This window comes from Erpetoichthys calabaricus, chromosome 1, assembly GCF_900747795.2.
Source record: "Erpetoichthys calabaricus chromosome 1, fErpCal1.3, whole genome shotgun sequence".
Classification (NCBI taxonomy): Eukaryota; Metazoa; Chordata; class Cladistia; order Polypteriformes; family Polypteridae; genus Erpetoichthys; species Erpetoichthys calabaricus.
In genome coordinates, this window is record NC_041394.2 from 336081096 (window position 1) to 336099623 (window position 18528).

General features: G+C 42.8%; 1 protein-coding gene across 2 annotated transcripts in view; it reads left to right on the forward strand.

Moving 5' to 3' along the window:
* The window catches only part of LOC114667125 (gastrula zinc finger protein XlCGF26.1-like), a 106898-nt gene that overhangs the window by 6154 nt on the left and 82216 nt on the right, over positions 1 to 18528 (forward strand). The window contains exon 2 of one of the 2 annotated variants that reach the window (XR_007934592.1): positions 802 to 3627. Coding sequence is in view for 1 of the 2 variants with exons in the window: in XM_028822280.2 (XP_028678113.2) it covers positions 802 to 2264 (1463 nt within the window). In the remaining variant the exon portion in view is untranslated. Of the gene's footprint in view, positions 1 to 801; positions 4513 to 18528 lie in introns of those variants that run through there. The other variant, XM_028822280.2, reaches the window with a different exon arrangement.

Genomic DNA, 18528 nt, shown 5'->3' on the forward strand with positions numbered 1-18528 from the left:
TCTACAGGTTTGACAGGTTGAGGGGCAAAATTGCAAAATAAGAAAAAGAGGCTTGCCTAGGCCAGGAACCACTGCCAGTCTCAATGTTGCCTGAAATTAAAATATAGAACAAATAAACAATTGGGAATGTGGATACTGAGCTTGAAGCTGCTGTCCTATGAGATTCCTATCACTCAAGCTGTTGACTCTCAGAAATTTCAGAAGTTAAGGAAGGTGCATTAGACATGGTAGGAACGAGCTAAAACTTACAGATAATGAGGAAGTGAATGCATTTTCTTTGTGGGTTTGTGATTGTATTGGATTTTAATTTTCATGTAATAATCATAGTTAGCGGATACCATGCTGGGGTCATAACTGACAGTGGGTTTAAAAGGAATTGTCATGTATCTGGCTTTGGCATACTACAGTTTAGTTTAAATCTGCATTTCTTTATCATTATTTTGGTGTTACCATTTCGTGTCCCTTACCACAATTTTGTTGCAAGTTTTGCATGGCCATAGCCCTATCATTTACAGTCACTATATGATTGTTGCCTGTCTGACACAGAGGTCATTTGGCAAATTGTGTCATCGTTTCCTGCCTATATAAGATGGCAGCATGCAGTTTCCGACTTCCAAGCTTTTGGATTCACAACAAAAAATAAGAGACTGACTTTGTTGAGAAGGAAGGGGAGAATTTGAAACAAGTTAGCATTAGGATCTTGACAATACTTCTTTTACTTTCCTTTCTGGTGTGCTTGTGTAGGTTGTTTTAATTAGCCTCTCTTTGTGAATCTGACTATCATCATTGTCTTTCTGTCAGTATTCCCAGTTTCACCTTCCTGTGTGCACGGTGTTGAAAACAAGAATAGATTCTCCACCAGCAGCATACTTCAGAAACGTGCCAGAATTCACAATGGACAGAAGTCTTATTGTTGTTCTGAATGTGGCAAACGATTCTCTGTTAGAAGCAGTCTTGAGATTCATGCACGAATACACACCGGAGAAAAACCATATTGCTGTTCTGAGTGTGACAAGCAATTCTACAGCAGAAGCAGTCTTCAGACTCACTCAAGAATACACACTAGAGACAAGCCATATTTCTGTTCCGAGTGTGGCAAACAATTCTATGACAGGAGCTATCTTCAGATCCACGCAAGAATTCACACTGGAGAAAAGCCATATAGCTGTTCTGAATGTGGAAACCGATTCTCACACAGTAACAGTCTTCAGAAACACATAAGAATTCACACGGGGGAAAAGCCATATTGTTGTTCTGAATGTGGCAAAAGATTTACGGTTACAAGCCATCTTCAGAACCACTTGAGAAGCCACACTGGAGAAAAGCCTTATTATTGTATTGACTGTAACAAACGATTCTCAACGAGTAGCAGTCTTCAGAAACATAAAAAAATCCACACTGGAGAGAAGTCCTTCTGCTGTTCTGTGTGTGGCAAAGGTTTCTTGCATAGGAGCCACCTTCAGAGCCACACAAAAATTCACACTGGAGAGAAGCCTTATTACTGTTCTGAATGTGGTAAACAGTTTTCATACAGTAGCAGCCTTCAGAAACATTCAAGAATTCACACTGCTGAAAAGCCGTACCGGTGTTCTGAATGTGGAAAACTCTTCTCTGACAGCAGCAGTTTTCAGAAACACACAAGAATTCATACTGGGGAGAAGCCATATCACTGTACCGAATGTGGTAAGAAATTCTCTGTTAGGAGTCATCTTCAGAGGCACACAAAAACTCAGCATAGGAGCCACCTTCATAGCCAAACAAGAATTACCACTGGAGAGAAGCCTTATCACTGTTCTGAATGTAGCAAACAGTTTTCATACAATAGCAGTCTTAAAAAACATTCAAGAACTCACACTGGGGAAAAACCATATAGTTGTTCTGATTGTGACAAACAATTCTCCACCAGCAGCATACTTCGAAAACACAAAAGAATTCACACTGGAGAGAAGCCATATTTCTGTTCTGAGTGTGGCAAACAATTCTATGACAAGAGCCACCTTCAGAGCCATACAAGAATTCACACTGGAGAGAAACCATATTGCTGTTTAGAATGTGGCAAACAATACTCACACAGTAACAGTCTTCAGAATCATTCAAAACTTCACAGTGGGGAGAAACCATATAGGTGTTCTGAATGTGACAAACAATTCTCCAGCAGTAGCATTCTTCAAAAACACAAAAGAATTCACACTGAAGACAAGCCTGAAAAGAGTAAGTTGGGAGGAAAAGGAAAGAAGAATGTAGGAGTAATGAAACTATGTTAACATTATGAAGAGGATTCAAGGAAGATATTCATACTTGACTGAAAAGATTCCTTTCCCACCTCTGCATTAGAATAGGAGATGGTGGTAGAGGTCATGCAACATATCCAGATGAAAGCAATGCCTGCACATAGTGGAAGAGACGCCAGACCCCCTAAATATAACTTGAAATTAAAAAATGAGATGCAGTTCAGTGGTCAATTGAATATAAAGAGGAGACCATATATTGTTACCTTTGGCAGATCAAACAAATTTGATTTTGATGCAGGTTATAGAGTCTGTGGCAGCTGATGAGCAATGAGAGATCAGCCAGATGTACACTGCACTGAAATGCTCATTGGAATTTCCAAATAGAAGAAAAAGAACAGTGAAAAGCAGAGACGGACATCACAAGTGAATGAGAAGGAATCTTCTGGATCACACAAACAGTGCAGAGACTTACACAACTCTGGAAAAACAACAAATGTCTGTTCCATGTCTCATTTTTGTTGCACCACAATGGCGTTCCCCACACTGTTTAGAAATGCATTACCTTTACCTTACTTTTGTAGTGTGTAACATAAGGCACTATATTGCGCCCGACCCGACACAGACTGACACGGAGGCACATGTAAAAATAAAACAAAGACTTTTATTGTTTCTTCACCTGTGGGGCACTTCTTCCCCGTGAACCCCACAGGCACAACACAGTCCCAACAAGCACAAGCAAAAACGCACTCCTTTCCGGCACCACCACTCCTCCCGTCAAGCTTCGTCCTCCTCCTCCTGACTCTGTCCCTTAAGTGGTGGTTGCTGGCCCCTTTTATAGCCCACCCGGAAGTGCTCCAGGTGCTTGATCACCTGTTTCCGGTTGCACTTCCGGGTGGGGCTGAAGACTCGTCTAGCCAGGCTCAGGGACCCATGCAGTGCCCCCTGGCGGCCACCCCAGATCCCAACAGAGCTGTGGAGAACTCCATCTCCCATGGAGCCCTGCAGGAAGCTGAGGCACTACTGTCAGCCAGGGAGTCTGCCACCAAGCATCCTGGGGGAGGTATTGAGCAGCCCATGGTTGCTCCCCTGGAACATATGTCGAAGGGGCATCCCGGCTGGTCATAGGACCTGGCCGTCCACCACAAGTGCAATAGGAGATTTGAAATAACACTCTACAGTCATGAGGACATTATGTAGTCAGTCATTCTCTGCCTTTCCTAGTCATGTAATTTGATGTTCTCCAGGCAATGAGATCCAGCAAATGCAGATTCTAAGTTTGACACGAGCACTGACTAGAAATCATGTAACGTAACCCCGGCTTTAGAAGAGCTAAGAGGAGGGGATTAAAGCACAGTAGAGTGAAAGTCACATTAACAACAACCAGACATTGCAAGAGGTGGCCACTGATGTACAAGAAGCAGCAATCCAGGATCACATAACATAAAAAACAGGCACACAGAAATACACTGAAGAATTTTGTTATACAGAATCATAAACTTTTATATCTAATGTGAATAAGGCCATAACTAAAATGAAGCAAAACCATCAACATATAATAACCATAACAACACTTCACAGGATCTAAATCTGTGTGGTGGGACTGATCACTTATAAAGAAACGGCAGAAATGAAAACTAACTCTACCCAAACGTCATTGAATTAGAGAAGAAATAAAGCAGACACATAGGGAGATGGCATTAATGTATAGAAGGAGTGAAGTCACAAAGTTCTTGTTCGAGTAGAACAACCAAAATCACAATATTGTACACCAACTCACAAAGACCTAACTGGACTTTAATTTCTACTCAGCATTGTAAGAATTACACTTGTTATTGTAAAATCCTGAAACTTAAAGTCGGGGAATACCACAGCTGTTCAAACTGCTACTGCCAATATTATGTCATTATGATTTGAGCGTGCAAGGAGAAGCCAATAATATGACCAGTCAGCTGTAAGCTGCATCTGTTTGAACTTGTAGGATCTCACACCTGAATGTGAAGATTACAAATAAAGGCAAGACTGATTGCTTTTTAAATTCTGTTATGGAGTCTTTTGCATTTATTCTCTGAAAATAATGGATGTGTCTACAGTTCTTCCATATATCTAACTGCAGTATTTCATCTTCTTCTTCCTCTTCATTGTTTACTACTTCTATGTGGGGTCATTGTGCTTCATTAACCTTCTCCATACATCTCAGTCCTGCACCTCCTTCTTACCAGTCAGATGTAATTTCTTCAGATCTTCTTTTACTTTATCCATCCATCTCCACTCCCCTGTACTTCCATTCCCATCACTCTTTTTCCCACATGTTCATTGTCTCTCCTCATCACCTGTCCACACCACCTCAATCTCCTTTCCTTTACTTTCTTAGATTTTCTCCCACTTTTGTTGTACCTCTGATTGTTTCATTTCCTATTCTGTCCTTTTATGTATAACTCCACACATTCATCTCAACGTTCTCTTTTCTGACACATCTAACTTCTTCTCCTGTGCTTCCTTTACTGCTCATGTCTCATCTCCATACATCACTGCTGGTCTTAAACTCCTGACCTTTAACCTTCCCCTTAATTCTTTGTCCACACAGCACTCCTGATACCTTCCTCTAGTTGTTCCATCCCCACTGTACTCTATGGCTTATCTCACTGGCACCATCTCTTTTCTAAATGACCTCTCAAGTTCCAGGTCTTGGGGTGCTACACTTGGCACAAGGTTGAGTTTGGAACCTAAACACACTTACACACACTGGACAAGTTGGTCATCAGTCAGCCTAACCTCATCAATGTCTGAAGCCAGCAGAACTCTTCACATTTCATCATAAACTGGTAAGGTTGATTTTCTCTGGTATTTTTACTACACTGTGGTGGGCTGGCACCCTGCCTGGGGTTTGTTTCCTGCCTCGCACCCTGTGTTGGCTGGGATTGGCTCCAGCAGACCCCCGTGACCCTATAGTTAGGATATAGCGGGTTGAATAATGGATGGATGGATGGATTTTTACTACAGTTTTGCTCTAAGGAGACCTGTTGTGAAGACCATAAAATAATCACAGTGCTGGAGAATGGTGACGTGTTGCATGTTGATTGGCACACGCAAGTAAGAAATTCACTGTTCTCCATACCTGTGACAACAAGGACTCTCTCAACTGTCATGAACTGCAGGACTTGGTAAGAAACCTCACAGAGAGAAGATGAGTAAGAACAATCCACACAGGCAGTGCCAGCTGTATTTTTACCAAAACTAAATGAAGGCGGGTTTCACACCACATGTCTTATCAGACTAACTGCGTTGATTCAGTGATGGTGACAAACTAAGCTGCTAAAATAAGAACATAGCATCGCTCTCCATGGGTGTTGCAGCTGTGGGGGGGTTTGTAGAGTAATTGGGGTGAGACGTATCTGTACATGAGGGTGCGGTCTGTCTCAATTGCTTCATCAGCTTCCTGTGGTGTGCGATTTGAGATGTTGCGCCCACAGAGGCATATAAGAAAGAGTTGGCACGTGAATAGGGGGAGAAAACAGATGAAAGGTCAGAAATTGATCAGGAGGAAAAATGAAAAACAGATTGAGAAGAAAAGAAATGAGATTAAAGGATGGAGGGAGAGAAGGCAGGAGTAAGAGAGAGTGGGTGCGAGTGAACGAAACAGAGAGAGAAGGCAGACAGCCAGGAGGAAGTCCCTTAAGGGAGCGTGCAGATGACACTCAGAGACTGATGGTCACTCCAGATGAGCGACGTGGAAGCTGAAGTGACTGATGCACGTTGCTCAGTTGGAGCGACTCGCCGCAGAGAGGCAGCATGGCTGTAGGGGAAGGAGAGGCTCAGCTGAAGTGTCCTGTGGCTGGAGCCATGGACCCCAGGGATGCAAGTCTGGCAGCGGGAGTCGGAGGCTTGGTGTGATGCCATGTCAGGAGCCAGAAACGGCTACAGGGGCCCGAGCCTAGGTCCTGTGATGAAGGTGGGCTCAACAGCTGGTTAGGTGCCTCCTTTAGCTACAAGAGCGTTTCCCAACCTTGAAGTATTTGCAACCCGAGTTTTCATAACAGTTTTAATCGCACCCCCCTAACATTTTTTTGAAACCCTAATAAAATTTATTCCTGGATTTTTTGCTGCCGATACACTGCTACAAGTTTAAAATATTCCTATGAATAGCGAAATTACACCACATATGGCAACATCTGCGCCCCTTTTTTTGTTACTTCGCGCGCCCCATAGTTTGAGAACTGCTGAGCTAAGGAGATGTCGGCTTTTAAAGGAGTGCCACCCGGGCTCATGGATTTCAGGGACAGCTTCTCACTGTGTTTTAACCTCGCTTTTAAAGGATTACTTATTGGAATGATTTTAACCTTCACTTGGACACAGTTCATTTTATTTGATTATTTAATTTATTGAACATTTTGGAAACTTTGTATTGTTGGTTTGTTTTTAATAAAAGAATTTGGCATCATTATGCACCTACCCTTCGCTATATGTGTGTTTTGTCCTCAAGTGGCTCCTAAACAGACGTGACAGCGTGGAGCCGACCCGAACCAGCACAAGAGTTTGTTCTTGCCTTGCACCCTGCGCTAGCTGGGATGGACTCCAGCACCCCCCGTGACTCTTCTCTCGACTAAGTGGGTTTGAAAATGACATGCCATGACCTCACATTGAGTCCAAACAACCAACACAGTGTTCATCACATCATTACATTTATGGAGCTACAAACAGAAAACATTGAGAGAAGATTCAGAACAAATCATTCAGAAGCCACAAAGATTGAAATAACATTGGGTGGGGAGGCCAAGTTAGAAGTGGCTGCACCAGTAGACAACACTGAATCTCAAGAAATACTGTGACCAAAGTTGGAAAAAGGACTCTTCAAAGTGGAGATAAAATAGAGCTGGGATCAGTAGGTGAAACATGGTGAGGGGTGGGAATGAGAGAATGTGGGAATATATCTAAATAAATATTTAATGGATATTTTTATATACACACTGGATAATTAGAATACAATATGCACAGAAATTAGAATATATCATTAAGCAGACGGCACGGTGGCACAGTGGGTAGCGCTGCTGTCTCGCAGTTAGGAGACCTGGGTTCACTTCCCGGGTCCTCCCTGGATGGAGTTTGCATGTTCTCCCTGTGTCTGCATGGGTTTCCTCCCACAGTCCAAAGACATGCAGGTTGGGTGCATTGGCGATTCTAAATTGTCCCTTGTGTGTGTGTGGGTGTCTGTGCCCTGCGGTGGTTTGGCGCCCTGCCCAGGGTTTGTTCCTGCCTTGTGCTCTGTGCTGGCTGGGCCCCTGTAACCCTGTGTTAGGATATAGCAGGTTGGAAAATGGATGGATGGATATCATTAAGCACTTGTTTTACTTTGTGATTCTGTATCTTCTAAGACGTTATTATTTCTAAAGCAAATCATAATTTCACCAATATGGCTTTAAGCACTCTTATGCACTGAGTCCATCCATCCATCCATTTTCCAACCCGCTGAATCCGAACACAGGGTCACGGGGGTCTGCTGGAGCCAATCCCAGCCAACACAGGGCACAAGGCAGGAAACAATCCTGGGCAGGGTGCCAACCCACCGCAGGACACACACAAACACACCCACACACCAAGCACACACTAGGGCCAATTTAGAATCGCCAATCCACCTAACCTGCATGTCTTTGGACTGTGGGAGGAAACCGGAGCGCCCGGAGGAAACCCACGCAGACACGGGAAGAACATGCAAACTCCACGCAGGGAGGACCCGGGAAGCGAACCCGGGTCCCCAGGTCTTCCAACTGCGAGGCAGCAGCGCTACCCACTGCGCCACCGTGCCGCCCCTATGCACTGAGTCTTACTGTGATATCCCGTGTCGTGGGAAAATGGCACCAACCTACACTCTGGACACGGTGAGTACGGGTCTGAACACCATCAGACTAACACCAGCACTTTAGAAAAACACACGTTTATTTACACAAATAAAGTCCACACAACACACAGTGCTCCCACACCAATCACCCTTAACACGGGCCTTCTTCTCAAATGTCCGTGGGTCGCCTTTCCTCTCCTCACGGGAGCTTCGCCCTGCTCCCATTCCCGATTCTAGCTCCCTGATTGGAGTGAAGCGGCCCCTTTTATTTTCACCCGGATGTGCCCCAAGTGCCTGATGACACTCTTCCGGCAGCATTTCCTGGTGTGGCAGAAGTGCTGCCCTTACACTCCGGGCGTTTCTAGAAGGTCCTTCCTCCACCTTCCCAGGTGTGGCGGAAGTGTCGATCTCCCAGGCTCCATGATGCTTGGGGTGGCCACGGGCCCCAGTGGGTTTGAGCCTCCTTGCTCCGTCCCTATATATGTGGCCCGGGGAACGTATAGACCACCTCCCGGTCCTTCCAGGCGTCCCGGCTGGGTCTGAACCCCCAGCCTCCTGTGACAACACCTTAAAAAAGATCATGAGCCAAACGGGATCAGAGGAGAGACCAAAACTGAAGGGTGAAAGGTGCAAGTTTATTACACGAGTGCTGTATAAACAAAAACAAGCATTGTCGGGCGGGATTTCATTCACAGTCCTTCAGCCGTAGACAGTCTAACACAAAATAAATACTAAAAAAAGAAAAATAAAGTAGGGTGTATTTACGGTCGGAGACTCCAGCAAAAAGTAAACAATAAAGAACAAAACTAAAGTAGAGTGTGCTTACAGTAGCTAGTGCATTGCAACAGTTCTCAATACAAAATCTACACACACAAACACACGTAAAGTCAGTCTTCCTTCTTTGCTACGGGCCAGGGAAACTCTTCAAAAGCGAAGTGAGTAGGGGGCAAACACCCCCCTTGTATGTACAAAAAAAAAATGTACAAAGCCGTCAAGAAAAAACTGCTCCCTCTATATCTCAGTAGTGCTTATCTATACCTCGCCTTCAAGTCCACTAACGAGTGGACCCCTGTTGGTCGGCAACTCTCTAAATATACCAGCAATATTCTCCCCGTCTACTCCACTCACCTATCAAGGTGGTAGACGCTAGCGCGTTCACGCCGCGCGACGAGCTCCGGGTAACATTCTATTTAAAACTGAACATTTGCTAGCTGGTCGCGCGCGCAAGCCACAAAGATGGCTGAACTCGGGCACGCCGATCGCCTCAACTCCGATAAGTAAACCTGTTTACATAAAATACGCGATCCCCATCCTTTAATAAGCACTTCTCTTCCGAATGCCGGCTTTTCCTTTACCAGGCGCGCTACTCCTCAAACCGCCCGAGAAAGGCAGGCTGCCAGAACACCGGCGCGTGAAGCTGAACCTCTGCAAGGGTGCAGCCCCCACCCGTGCTCAGACACGTTGTACCCCAGAGCGCGCACGCGCTAAAACGGCCACGCATTCCAATCCAAAACGGTAAGCGCCATTCTTTTAAGCAGGCTCAGTTTTACATTTAAAAACAGACATGTTCTAGTTTAGAGCTACTTAATGTTCACGGTCGTGCATTAACGCACTAGTATGTAATCACTCCACCAGTACAAAATGACACCATGAGAGGCGATGCCAAAGACGAGGAGGAGGATTAGAAACGAGGACCCAAAAAAGCAGACCGGACAAAGACGGCAAAATAACAAACAAGTGTCGGCTACTAGCATAATGAATAATTAGAACATGAATAGGCAAAACCTAACAAAGTGGGCATGACTGATAGGCGATCACACAAAGGTGGCAAAATGCCATTAGCTGTTGTCCATTAGCATAGCAGGTATGTCTTATCTATGTTAAGCTATATATAAAAATGTCTTTGTGTTCAGGAATAGCAGCTTTCTCCACAGACAACCTTTGGATATTATTAGTTTGGGATTTTATTATTCGACAAGAACAACCAAAAAAAAAGCGTATGTGTACAAGTCAGACAGGACCTGCAACAAAACCGAATTATCAATCAAAAACCAGAAAACTGAACTCCAATACTTATATGCCACTACAAGGGGGCAGCTGAAAATTTAATTATTAGTGACAAGAAGAAAACAATGCTAGTGTGAAAGCCGGAGAGTTGGCCCCATTTCTGTCTAAGTTAACAACAGTAAACAGAAACTCAAAGTTAAGAGAACTAGTAAATGCTGTGTGACATTACAGGACATTTCCACGATTTTCAGTTGCAGAATTTATTGACATAATCTTAGTGAGTCATTCCACACTCTCGAGACCACCACTCATGTTGTGTGACATATCCAGCGACTCAGTCCAACCTGTCTGGGACTCGACCCGACAACATCAGACGGGTTTGATTTTGTCTTAAGTCACAATGGTGGGCACTGGGCATGTGAGAGCGGCCGACCAATAAGTGCTCACTTGAAAGTACAGTGCATATAATGCAGTAATGAAAAATAAAAAATACAGCTGATATGGACCTGACAGACAAAAGAGACATGTATTCTGTCTTACGTTGCATGTTTGACACAAAATGAAAAAACAAAAAAAGAAAGAAGGGCTGAGATTGTGGCAGAACTCCGTGTACCTGTAAAGCATTCACATGGGTGATACATTGGAGATTTGCTGGAAAGTCGTTACACAGTCACCTAATTTGACATACCCGTGATTTCTGAACAATGACAGTGTCACAGACATATGTAGTAATAAAATGCATTACATATGTCATTCCAATAGAGGGCACATCAGATATGCTAAAACTGCTTTTACGAATCCCATACTACATTGTATATAACAGCGACATATGGATTGCATTTGTCATTTCGATAGATAGATAGATAGATAGATAGATAGATAGATAGATAGATAGATAGATAGATAGATAGATAGATAGATAGATAGATACTTTATTAATCCCAAGGGGAAATTCACATCAACAGATGGCACGTAGCAAACATTTGTAGCAATAAAATGCATTACTACAAATTATTGTGATGTGCCATTTGTTGGAATGACAGAGACATAGCAAACAAAAAGACACCCAGGCACTTATCTTATTATTAAGGTGAATAGCCAATGTGATGCTGTGAACAGCAGGTGGAGCCAATGAGTAGACTGCAGCTAGGAGTGATACAGATGTGCAACTTTTTAAAATGTTTGTTCCAGGCTTGCTGATAAACCGATTTGTTGCGAGTTAAACACCTTCCTTGCAGTGAATATCTTCCTCATGCTTTTAGAACGAATAAAGAGTAATACATTTGGGGGGAAAAAAATACAAATATCGTGCTCAGGAAAACCCTTAGATACTTGCTAGTCCTGATACATGAGATTAACTGAGAGCACCATAAATGATGCCCATTGTCTTATGGGTAACACTGCTAATATATGTATGTGTGTGTGTGTGTGTGCTAACTATGTTCTGACTCTTTTGTCAGCTTTCTTTCAGCTCAACTAAAAAGCTACAGACCTCCACAGCTCCATGATTCAGTAGCTCTACTGGACAGCCAATTGGATTGCAAGTTTTTGTCACATGGTTTACTTCACTTGCGTAAGATAACCCTCCTCCAACCCTAATCATAACCATAGTGTAACCAGGCGTTATGACTGACGTATAATTAAACAGTGACAACCTCCTCAACAGAGTGGAGCTCTGGAGTTCGTTTTTGGTAAGTTCCAAGTCATGGAGTAAACTAGGTGATTTGCCTCATGCTTGGCTGGTTAGCATCGAGTACTCCCATTGGCTCCAAGAATAAAGTCCCGCCCTTACCTTGCTGCTTTTGCTCTCAGTTAATTTTGGCAGTAATGGTGCACAAGAACACAAAACACATGAGCAGCACATCACTCACACTCAGAATGTAACTCGCATTTACAAAATGTGCTCAAAACATACAGTATCTCACAAAAGTGAGTACAATTTTTTCACTTAGGGGTGTACTCACTTTTGTTGCTGGTGGTTTAGACATTAATGGCTGTGTGTTGAGTTATTTTGAGGGGACAGCAAATTTACACTGTTATACAAGCTGTACACGGACTACTTTACATTGTATCAAAGTGTCATATCTTCAGTGTTGTCCCATGAAAAGACAGAATAAAATATGGACAAAAATGTGAGGGGTGTATTGCATTTTGCTGGTTGTCTCCCTTTGTTATTTCAAAATGTGTTGTATAGGTAAGGTGGGGGGGGGTTTGTGAACCACGTGAATCAGAATCATGTTTATTCACCAGTACTTAATGCACAGAAATTTGACTTCTCTTTTCTGTCAGCCATTTCATTACCTTTAGTAATTAAACCAATAATGGTGGTCTCATCAGTGAACTTATTCATTTTTACTGAAGGATCAGTGGACCTACACTCATTGGTGTACAGGAAATAAAGCATCAAGTACACGGCCTTGAGGGCCACCTGTGGTAATATGGAGACAGTTTGAGAGGTGGGAACCCACACAAATGTAGTCTGTCAGAAAACTGCAAGTCCATTTACAGATAGAAGGATTCAGTTCAGCCTGTACAAGTTCAGTTAACAACAGTTCAGGGACAATAATAATAATACATTTTACTTATGTAGCGTCTTTCCCATGCTCAAGGTGCTTCACAGCAGGATATATGTAACATTGGATACATATGTTTTTCTGAATAGAACAATGAAACAGATAACAAAGCATTAAATAGAATAAAGGACAATACACCAGAGTAAAATACTAAATTCAATACTAAAAGAAAAACCTAACAAATAACCTAATTTGTGATATAACAGACACACAAATTATCCTGAGCACCTGGACAGAGAGGTAAAGGGCAGAATGTTAAGTTAAGTTAAAAGCCTTCCTAAACAGGTGAGGTGTAATTTGTTTTTAAAAAGAATGAATGGAGTCGGCTGATCTCATTAATTTCGGGATGTCATTCCAAAGTCTGTGTGCTATGGAGCTGAAGGCCCCGCTGTCACCCATAGAGTGCTGGTTAGAGTGGGGCAGAGCAAGATTGGCAGAATCAGAGGACCTTAGTAGGCAAACAGGAGCCTAGTGATGTAGAAGATCACTGCTGTAGTCCTGTGTGAGGCCATTTAAAGCTTTGTAGGTTACTAATAGAATTTTATATTCAATCCTGTAAGACACAGGGAGCCAGTGGAGGTGAAGCAGGATGGCTGTGATGTGTTTGCTGCTGCTGGTTTGTGTAAGGACTCTTGCAGCAGAGTTTTAAATCAGCTGGAGCTGTGATATAAGATTAGAAGGGGCACCTGCCAGTAGGGAATTACAATAATCGATGCGGGATGTGATAAAAGCACGGACAAGTTTCTCAGCATTAGAGAAGGAGAGGAAGGAGCAAACACGGGATATGTTATGGAGGTGAAAGTAAGAAAGTTTTGTTAATGTGATTTATGTGGGCGGAATAAGAAAGGGAGGAATCAAAGATGACACCAAGATTCTCATTTTATTAAGTTGCACTTTAGTCCCAATTTGCAGTTCAGTTTTGTTGCAATTTAATTTTAAAGAGTTCTGCTCCATCCAGGTTTTAATTTCACTAAGGCAGGTTGTGAGCGGAGAAAAAATGGGATTAAAAGCTAAATTGAAGTCTACGTGAAGGCCCCTGTTGATGGCATCATCCACAGATCTATTTGCTCGATATGCAAACTGAAGACGGGCAAGATCAGTAGCAGTACTGGACTTCAGATGGGTTAGAATAAGAGAGACAGAGGTTAGGAGCACACGCTGATACAGCGCATTGCCGCATCCACCACATGACAAACCAACTCAGGATCCCAGGTTAGGACCCGAGTGCAGCGGGTGACACCTCAGCACCACACCAGTTCAGATGGAATTGAACAGTGGGAGGTTTTTATGGTGGCTGGAGGGCCAATTCTGCCACCAACCCCCAGGTTTTTCCCTGCAGTCTGCAAGGCCTACTGAACATGCAGTGCTTGATGCAGATTAACGTCATACCCAGCATGGAACAATTGCAGGCTAATGGCCTTGCTCAAGGGCCCAGGAGTCACTTTTGGCATTTACGGGATTCAAACTGGCAACCTTCTGATTGCCAGTACAAATTTCTAGCCTCAGAGCCACCCACTCCACCCGGTTAGAATAAGCTGTTAAAATATTTTCATTGTAGTGAGAATTTTTTTTATTTTTCTATAATTTGCTTGAACATTCCAGTTGATTTTGTGACTTCTCTCATTGCACTAAGTATCATTGTTCACTTGCAGGAGCAATATATTTGCGTGAATCTGAGACAGAGCTGCGGGCCAAGGGGGGGGGGGGGGGGGGGGGGGGGCACACTGGGGACTGGGTTTGGAGTCGGGTCAGACCTCATTCACTAGCCAGACTTTGGGTGTGTTCCTTACCTCTGTTTAGCTAGCGAACAAGAGAACTACTTAACGGATTTAAATCGGGTTTTTTTCTGTAATTTGCTTGAACACTCCGGTTGATTTTGCGACTTCTCTCATCGCTCTAAGTATCATAGTTCGCTTGCGGTATCGATTTATTTGCGCAAATCCGGTTGAGGGGAGGGGGAAGTGGGTGAGGCCCTGATGATTGGCAGAGATATCACAGCCACGTGCTCTTCTCCCCACGTGAGGGACGCTCTTCCATCAGAGCTGAACACGATCAGATACAGTGGCGCGTACCTTCCTTCCACTTTGCCAGAATTACATTTTTTTATTGACTTTTAAAGTTTGTCCTGTTTCACTGCTATGTGGGCAGAGCCATGGGGGGGACAGCTAGTACTATATGACACATGATAAAATACAACATTGGACAGGACCTGTTGTTGTCAGTGATTCTTCTAATTCCCACTTTAAAGTTATACAATAATATCTGACAAAGTCAAATTAAAAAATTCTTTTCATCCTGAATTATCAGACTCGAGCTATGTGTTCAAGTACATGGACCCGAATAAGTACATCCATGTAAATCCAAACATCTGCCTGTCATACGCGTGGATATCTTTAACCACAAGAGTCACTGAACAAACAGCTCATCCTGTGATAACCCTTATTGGCCTTGTTTCTTCTCATTGTTATGATTATTGTTTTAGATGCTCCACCATATGGTAGAAAAAGTGAACAAATGATTTTTATTTAGCTAACGCTTTTGCCTGAAGTGTCCCTATGAATCAAGATCCAGGAGGTACATAGGAGTGTTTAGAAAAACTGACAGTTACCATCAGAACTAAAAGTCTGGTAAAGATCGACACACTGTGTGTTGCAAACCCATGGAGGATAGGCCTCTCACGCCTTCTGTACTAAACTTCTTCCATACTTTCCTAGTAGAATTATAGTACTAAGATGGTGTACCATGTTTGCCATTATGAATGTAGTGAGAAGTCAAGAAAAATGACACCTTTGATTGGCTAACTAAAAAGATGACAATATGCAAGGCTTTCGAGGCAACTCAGGCCCTTTTGCCTGAAGAAATGAAACCAGATAAAGAAGCATTAAAACACAACTTTCTTAAACAAGAACTTTTTCTTTTCTTTAAAAGCAATTTTTTGTCTAGTTTTGTGTTAATTTTTTTGCTTTGAACTTTTACTAAATCTTTAAAAATGAAGATATTAGGTATGTGGAATGATTTGAACATGCGTCACACTTTGCCTGACTCATCCTTTGCTGCAGAACTTTGATCATTTTGGATAAACACAGCTACAATGTGAGGTTTTAAAATTTATATTTCAACAAATTAAGTCTCTCTAACCTTTCAGTGCTTCAGAGCGTGCATTTAATACATCAGGGCTTAACTGCAGGCCAGCAAAAGCACACCTCACAGAAGAGCACGTTGACATGCTAGTCTGCCTTGCAAAAAATTTGGAAGTTAAAAAGTTACCTCACTAATAGTATTTGTTTTCACCAATGTAGAAAGAAAAGGTTGACCAGATTTAAAATTCTTTACAGAACTTTACTGTTAACTTTTACAAAATGACTTGTAGTTTTTGCATTTAATAACTAAATTTTGTATTATTTGTTTTCATCAATGTAAAGATTTTACTGCATGCAGGTTTGCAATTTATTTAAATAAATGTTTTACTGAGTTACATTCTGTACTGTATTGGGTATTGAAAATGTTATTCAGTAGCAGTATTTTTCTTAGTATTGTATTGAAATTTGAAATTTTGATATTGTGACAACCCTAAATGGCAAGTCACAATCTTGGGCCTTCAGATATATCTATCTATATATATCTATATATCTTAATACATAATTTGCCAGTCTCCTCACTCACTCACTCACGTCCGTCCGAAGCCGAATGTGCAGTCGCCTTCTGCGCAGCTGCCCGAAAAACCTTACGAGACCGACATCGTGGCAGGCGGCGGATTTACGGCCACGAAAATTCAAAGAGAAAGGCAACTTCGATTAAAGCTTTAGAGGCCTGAAAGGCGATTTCGACTACAGCTCGAGGCCTAATTACGCATTCATTCAATACACCTATATCAGGTTTGTGGTGCTTATACTTATTATATATTATACTATTCCACCCATGCCCGTTTCATCTTACATTGTCGAAACGGGCTTTTTGTCTAGTGTATATATATATATATATATATAATATATATGGCTGAAATAGTTTACTGTCAAATAATGCAAAGAGTACGCGACACGTGTTTCGCCCTAATTTTGGGCTCATCAGGTGTACACACTCTAATGCACTCCCTCTCGGGAATCGAACCTTGGATGTCAGCGCCAGAGGCGATGCCCCTAACGTTGCGCCACGGCGTGTGGTTCATTTATTTGACAGCATGTAGATCGGGGTAATTACATTCACGGCATTCGTAGTCTGTGTCACAATCTGATTATTTGGGTGGTTACCTACCAGGTAACGCTTGTGGTTGGCCAGCAAGTCTGCTAACATCCGCCACGGTGCCCTCAGTTGTGAGAAGCAGATCATAGAATGGTTGAAATAGTTTACTGTCAAATAATGCAAAGAGTACGCGACACGTGTTTCGCCCTAATTCTGGGCTCATCAGGCGTACACACTCTAATGCACTCCCTCTCGGGAATCGAATCTCGGACGTCAGCGGCAGAGGCGATGCCCCTAACAATAATCAGATTGTGACACAGACTACGAATGCTGTGAATGTAATTACCCCGATCTACATGCTGTCAAATAAACGAACCACACGCCGTGGCGCAACGTTAGGGGCATCGCCTCTGACGCTGACATCCGAGGTTCGATTCCCGAGAGGGAGTGCATTAGAGTGTGTACACCTGATGAGCCCAGAATGAGGGCGAAACACGTGTCGCGTACTCTTTGCATTATTTGACAGTAAACTATTTCAACCATTCTATAATCTGCTTCTCACAACTGAGGGCACCGTGGCAGATGTTAGCAGACTTGCTGGCCAACCACAAGCGTTACCTGGTAGGCAACCACTCAAATAATCAGATTGTGACACAGACTACGAATGCCGTGAATATATATATATATATATAACTATCTATCTATATATATATATATGTAACTATCTATATATATATATATATATATATAAAATCCTAAGCCTAAAAGTGCAACGATTCTATGCAACGATTTTATGTGACATTTTTATGTGATGTTTTTGTCACACTTTAAATCAGGCTTATTTTAAAACCTACATATATATGTTTGGTATCATTCTTCTCAGAATTTATCGAACTTTAATGTGATGTTGTTAGACTTTCAGATTCTTATTCTGTTGTTAAATTATAAACTAAAAAAATATCCAAAACTCACAATTGACAAGATGATAGTTTGTACCAAGAGATTTAACCAGGCCCAGTGCCAGAAATAACAGACAATGAGTAGGACAGCTGCTGTACAGGCTTTTAAATGTTCAAAGTGCCGTGCAAGATGCAGATTATGTGGAACCGCAGCAGCAGCTGATCGAGCAAAGAGGAGGTAAAACAAAAAAAAACTGTTTCCCATTGTATCACCGTTTAAGTGAAATAAAAAAGTTCATTTTCGCAGTTGGAAAGCACAGTGCTATGTTTGAACAATTATATATTTCCTTCCTATAGATGCCATCCTTTCAAGGCACTTCAGAAGTATTTCAAATAAATAAATGAAGAATAGCAGGTGAAGTGTTTAAAATTATGTAAAGGATTAGGACTGTGGGGCGGCACGGTGGCGCAGTGGGTAGCGCTGCTGCCTCGCAGTTGGGACACCTGGGGACCTGGGTTCCCTTCCCGGGTCCTCCCTGCGTGGAGTTTGCATGTTCTCCCCGTGTCTGCGTGGGTTTCCTCCGGGTGCTCCGGTTTCCTCCCACAGTCCAAAGACATGCAGGTTAGGTGGATTGGTGATTCTAAAATGGCCCTAGTGTGTGCTTGGTGTGTGGGTGTGTTTGTGTGTGTCCTGCGGTTGGTTGGCACCCTGCCCAGGATTGGTTCCCTGCCTTGTGCCCTGTGTTGGCTGGGTTTGGCTCCAGCAGACCCCCGTGACCCTGTGTTCGGATTCAGCGGGTTGGATA